This window comes from Podarcis pityusensis (assembly GCF_964106645.2).
Source record: "Podarcis pityusensis genome assembly, chromosome: 1".
Taxonomy (NCBI): Eukaryota; Metazoa; Chordata; class Lepidosauria; order Squamata; family Lacertidae; genus Podarcis; species Podarcis pityusensis.
Window position 1 is genome coordinate 85,155,921 of NC_138028.1, and position 6,231 is coordinate 85,162,151.

At 40.1% G+C, this 6,231-nt stretch overlaps 1 protein-coding gene across 1 annotated transcript in view; it reads left to right on the forward strand.

The window, feature by feature from the left end:
• NUP160 (nucleoporin 160) overlaps window positions 1-3,460 on the forward strand; it is a 28,594-nt gene extending 25,134 nt beyond the window's left edge. The window contains exons 33-36 of the mRNA XM_081003353.1: window positions 5-146; window positions 1,339-1,464; window positions 1,793-1,897; window positions 2,902-3,460. Coding sequence (XP_080859479.1) covers window positions 5-146; window positions 1,339-1,464; window positions 1,793-1,897; window positions 2,902-2,988 — 460 coding nt within the window. The 3' untranslated portion in view covers window positions 2,989-3,460. The remainder of the gene's footprint in view (window positions 1-4; window positions 147-1,338; window positions 1,465-1,792; window positions 1,898-2,901) is intronic.
• Window positions 3,461-6,231: the final 2,771 nt, after the last annotated feature.

Consider the following 6,231-nt stretch of genomic DNA (forward strand, 5'->3'; position numbering starts at 1 on the left):
GCAGTGCAACAGATGAAGCATGGCGTCTTTTGTTCTCCTACCTGGACAGATATAAGTCTCAGAACTGTTCATACCATCGCTGTGTAATCAACAAGTTGCTGTCTCATGGAGTGCCCTTGCCTAACTGGCTTATCAACAGTTACAAAGTAAATACCTGATCTGTGCACAATTAAGCTGGTGTTCAGTGGAGGATAAATGTACAATGCTGGCTCATTACTTCCCTGTTGACTGCTTAAAAAGTGTGATAAATGAGTTTCAGTGACACTTGTTTGTAGCTTGAGTAATTGTCAAATAATAGTAATTCAGAAGCTAAAATCTGCACTGTGGTGAGTAAATTGCATGTTCTTAATGTTGTAAATGGACGCAGGTGGCGCTGTGGTCTAAACCACTGAGCCTGGGCTTGTCGATCAGAAGGTTGGCGGTTCAACAGGGTGCTCAGTCTCAGCTCCTGCCAACCTAGTAGTTCAAAAGCACGCCAAAAAGTGCAAGTAGATAAATAGGTACCGCTCCAGCGGGAAGGTAAACGGCATTTCTGTGCGCTGCTCTGGTTTTGGTGTTCCGTTGCTCCAGAAGTGGCTTAGTCATGCTGGCCACATGACCTGGAAAAACTCTGCAGACAAATGTTGGCTCCCTTGGCCTGTAAAGCGAGATGAGTGCTGCAACCCTAGAGTCATCTGCGACTGGACTTAATTGTCAGGTGTCCTTTACCTTTACTTTTTTAATGTTGTAAATGAAATGGGAACTTTGATGTTGCAACTTGTGTCTTTTGCATTTTACCTTATTTTTATTTTATAGCATTTTACTTTATTGTACACTGCTTTGATGCCCACAGGCTGTGAAGTGGTTTATGAATTTGTATAATAAAATAAATATCAACCAAACATTTCAGATGATAACAAAAGCCTCAGAGAGATCTGGCAGAACCAACAGCAACACACCCTGTCTGGTGTAGGTCATCCACCATGGTGCCCAAAGTCATTTCAACCCCAGTAAACAATTTGGATTCTTCATTTTAAGCCTTTGTTAAATAAAGGAAATAATTTGCAAATGTTTAAGGGGGTAGAAATTGGAAGCAACACAGGGATCTAAAAGACAGGGAAGCAAGCTAGCCATGGCCTTGAGTGCAAGAAATAAAAGAGTTGTGCTTCACCAGAACAAATCAGTCCAGAATTTTACAAGAGTCTCTGCAATGGGTTATTTTCAGTATGCCTTGTGTGTCTTGTGTTGGGTTCTTATAAATCTCATCAGTAATGAGGGCTACCTGTCATCCACTAAGCGTCTTAAATATAAAAAGACTTTCCAGTAAGTGTCTGCTCAATTTCATTTGTTTCTCTACAGATGGTAGATGCTGCTGAACTTCTCCGCCTCTATTTGAACTATGACCTCTTGGAAGAAGCTGTGGATTTGGTGCTGGAATATGTGGATGCCTTACTTGGGAAAGGACATCATTACTTTGGCATTGAGGTACAATTGGGTGTTCAGTTCATTCCACTATATATATTTTTTACAAATGAGAAAAAGTGACGGAATTCACCTACCTTGAAGAATTATGGAAAAACTAAGAAAAAAACAGGTTCACAGACAAGGAGTACTCCTGGATGACCATGTGGCAGCCTAGAGACCTGGCCAAAGTGACTCATGCCCTAGTTACTCCAGACTGGAGTACTACTGTATGTTGTATCCAGCTCCCCCACCTCTACCATGTACAATGGTTTTACATTTTTTGCACTTGGGATGTTTCTCATTCAGCTAATGTCATTCAGCTATATTAAAGGTTTTATTTTCTTTTTAGTTCCCATTATCAGCTACAACTCCAATGGTTTGGCTTCCATATTCTGCAATTGACCAGCTTCTTCAAGTGCTAGGAGAAAATGCAACCAATCACCATAACACAGTGGTAAGTATGTCTGATGGAAAATAGAAATCAATGTGTCCAGTGCTATGGATTTGTCATATCTTACTGTATCACTTTGAATGTATGTAACCTGGTGATGTTCACAAGGTGCTTTCAGCTCTGTGCTTGACATATGCCTTTTGATCCTTGGCTTATTAACTATAACCTAGGGGGGTTGGGCTGACAGACTAGGTCCAGGGTGTAACTTCATGGTGTAATGGATGGTCCCTGCCATCATGAAAATGCCGTGGTGTGGATACTCCTCAAGAAGCCAGACCTGGACCCAATGCTTTGACTAGCTACCAAGCAGCTGCAAATGCACTCTTCTTAGAAAACGTGGTGGATAAGGTTAAAGTGGGGCAACTACAAGCTTTCTTGATAGTGAATGTGTTTGATATTAATATATAGGATATGGTTACAAATATTGTGCCTTAGCTCAAGAGGCATATGAAGATTTTTGTTGAACCAGAATGTAGTAAAATGTTTTCATATATAAATTAATTATATCTGTCTTCATGCCCTTTTGGTTACTGATTATTACAATAGTTTGTGTATTCAGTCTCCTGAAAAAGGTATAAGAACCAGCACAGAGAAATGTCTATCCTCCAGCAAATTTTTACCACAAATTAAATTTCACTTGGGAAGATGCAAAAGGCTATAATAAAACTTATCTTGCTGCAGCCCCCCCCCCCCATTTAATGACTAAGGGAGTTTATAAAGCTTATGTGTATATCATGAGCTGGACCTTAATTCCATCTGCTGCCCTAATGCTTTCTGAAGGGAAGAGGTTGAAACCTGAACTATGTAATCAACTGCTGGGGGTCAGAAAATACTGCAGGAATCCTTAGCATTTTCTGTTGAAATTAAATTGCTATCAGCTGCTTTGGGAGTCAGTACAGGCTGCAAAATTTGGTATAAGGCAATAAAGGGCAGTTGTATCTCTTGCATCCTCAATCCCTCAACTATACCTATTAACAGAAAATGATTGTACTTCTGTTCCTTTCCAGCTATATCAGAAGGTGCATGACAAATTAGAGGTCTACCAAAACCAGGTTGATAAGGCAACTCGGGATCTTCTGTATCGTCGGAACTAGCAGATGGACCTGGATTGTGTGACTTTACTTAATCACCTTGTGCCTGGTGGCCCTTCAGACAAAGCTACAAGAAAAGACTGTGCTAATGTGCATAACTGGCATGAAGTATGTGTGAAGCATTTGCTTTGCATGGATTGGCTGGAGTCATAGGGAACCCTGTGCGCTGCTGGTGGTGCTATTATTACAAATTCTATTTTTTCACAATGAACCAAACATTCCCTACCAGGGAATGATAGACTTTTTAAAATAAATACGTTGGGGACGCTGAATTAAATTTAAGCTTTTAAGCCTGTGCCGAACTGGGTGCTAAATCATTTCCAGCAATGAAACCCTGGGTTGTACATTGCATGTTCCTACCATCTTTCTACTGAATTATTCCTTATACTGTACTATATATGGGAGCTAATGTTGGTCTTATTTATTGTGACAGTTTTTGAATTATCTTTAATAAAATGAAAACTTTGTTTAAAAATCCAGAGTCGTTTTTCACAATAGCTTATTGCAGTGCATCTTTCCATAGGGAAAGATGTATTTTGAAGGAGACAAATAGAAAGTGTGATCTGATATTTCCATTGAAGGAGTGGAAAATTTACTGAAGTAATGTCAATGCTTCATAATTGTACAATATTTCTTTTGCAACTTTGAGTGTAAATGACATCATCAGCAACACAAAAACTAGGTGCTAGCATTATCTGAGTTTCAAATGGTAAGATGCCATTTTATTGATGGTTGGTATGGGTTATGACCACATTCTCTCAAGTGACATTGAGGCCAGTGTCCTGATCTGCAGGCCCAAAGGAGTGCCTGTGTGAGTGGCTTGATGCAGGGATACCAAAGGAAGATGTAAAAAATGTGAAAATGGCCACTTCCCGTGCTTTATTAAAGAAAAGTGATCTTGCATCACAGCCAGCAGAGCCCTGCTGCTTTTACAGACTCTGAATGGACGCCGAAGCAGCAAGCAGTTGTCATGACTTGTTTGCAAGGTGCTAATATGTTAAGAATTACATATACACATACTTTTGGGAGAGGCAAACCATTGCTGGAGCTGCCTTGTCAATATACTTGTCCAGCTCAGAAAACAAAGCAGTTAGACGCCTGCGCAACTGAGATAGCGTTTGAGCATAGATGTGGGCCTAATTTTCTAGCTGATTTATTACCAGTAAAAAACTAGAATGGAATACAAAGTGTATAACATGAAGAACTGTTTTCAGACCAAGGGCTACATTACCCTGGGGCAAAGCTGTAGAGCAGGGGTGGATTACCTGTGTTTAGCTACACCTCCCATCAGCCCTACCTGAGGGACGGAGATGATGAGAGCTCATCAACATCTGGAGGGCACAAGGTTAACCACCCTGCTATAGAATGCCATGCTGCAGTAGTGGGTGAGGCTTGACACAATAATACATCCTTATCACAGAGCTATTTTCCATGGAAATAAAATATGTGTATTTAGGTCAGTCACTCGGAAGTATCACCTTCCATTTTCTCCAAACGCTTTTAAAAAAAGTTTGTTACTTAAATAAAAAGTTTTCCCTTTATCTGTTCTGTTAATTGTGTAGCAATCCCAGCAAAAGAATGCATACGTCAATGCATAGTCTCAAACATCTAAATGCAATTGTATTTTATCCTGAAAAGTAGCTAATTTTTACAAATGCAAGCAGACTGGCAATGTCGCTGAGCGCTGTAGAGGCTTAAGAGAGTTGGGCTGTGTTGTCTAGGTTCAACCCTCACCTCTCTCAAAAAAACCATGAGGCTCATTGGGTGACCTGGGGCAGTCACTACTTCAATGAGAGGACAAAATGAGAGTCGTGGCATCCTCTATGCTGCCCTATGCTACTTGGAGAAAAAGAAGTATATAAGTGGGGAGGAACCTGTAGGCATCCAAACGTTGGATTGCACCTCCCATCAGTCCCACCCTATGCAAGTGACAGCCTTGGTAATAATAACCCAACATCTCCAGGTCCCATTGCTGACACTCAAGTATATATATTTTAAAGGGGGGATTCTTGTCCTGTTTTGAATCACCATTGCCCATACCGTCTTCTTGTGCACTCAATTTCGCTCAAGCTTGCATGTGACGAACCCTGAAAATGAAGTTCTAACTCTTTTTGACTGTTAAGCAATGTCCGGGGCTGTAACTGTGGCCCTTCGCTAAGTCACATTATGTTTTGTTGTTGTTTTTTGCTTTATTAACAATCTCTTATATCATATGACACATTTCATATAGCATATCTTGTATAACATATACATATGCATTGTACATCTTCTTGAGTAAACATATATATAATCCGTGTAAGCAAAAACCATATACAAGTATTTGTTTACTTACATAAATTAAATTGATTTGTATTTTTACTATCTTTTGTTGTCATATCTATTTATTAACATGAATTAAAGAAAGAAAAAATCAGAAAAAAAGAAAAAGGTGTAGTTGGACCTGCTATCATGGCCGTAATCTATAATGAATATATCTATCATTATTGAGTTATTCTTTATATTCCTTCTACATTCTCACAACAGTTAGTACCTTTTGTCGCTAAGTCACATTATGAGTCCCATGAGGAGTGGGTGCATCCGGGGCTGCCTTGCAAGTAGCTGCTTCTTTGGTGATCACTCGTAGCCGAGTAAGATTGTCTTCCATAAACACAGTTTTAACATAAAAAAAATCCTTCCAGTAGCACCTTTAAGACCAACTAAGTTAGTTCTTGGTATGAGCTTTCATGTGCAAGCACACTTCTTCAGATATCGTGTGCTTGCACACGAAAGCTCATACCAAGAACTAACTTAGTTGGTCTTAAAGGTGCTACTGGAAGGATTTTTTTTATTTTGACTATGGCAGACCAACACGGCTACCTATCTGTAACAGTTTTAACAATGAGTCCGTAAGTGACTGTGGAGGCCAATTCTGGACCCACACGTCCTTCCACAGTGGGGACATTGGTTCCCTGGCAGGAGTTGATCACGGTGTGGATTTGCCAAGCCTGCCTTCCTCTTAAGCAAGTTTCTCCCTTGCGTCCTTGAATCTGTCTTCCAAGCCCATGACACCTTTGGTAAAGGCTGTTCTCCAACTGGAGCGCTCGCAGGCAACTGTTTACCAATTGTTGATGTTTATACTACATTTTTAAATATTTGTCTTAAGACAGCCTTTAAACCTCTTTTGTTGACCACCAGCATTACGCTTTCCATTTTTAAATTCGGATTAGAGTCATAGCTGTCAACCTTCCCTTTTTTTGAGGGAAATTC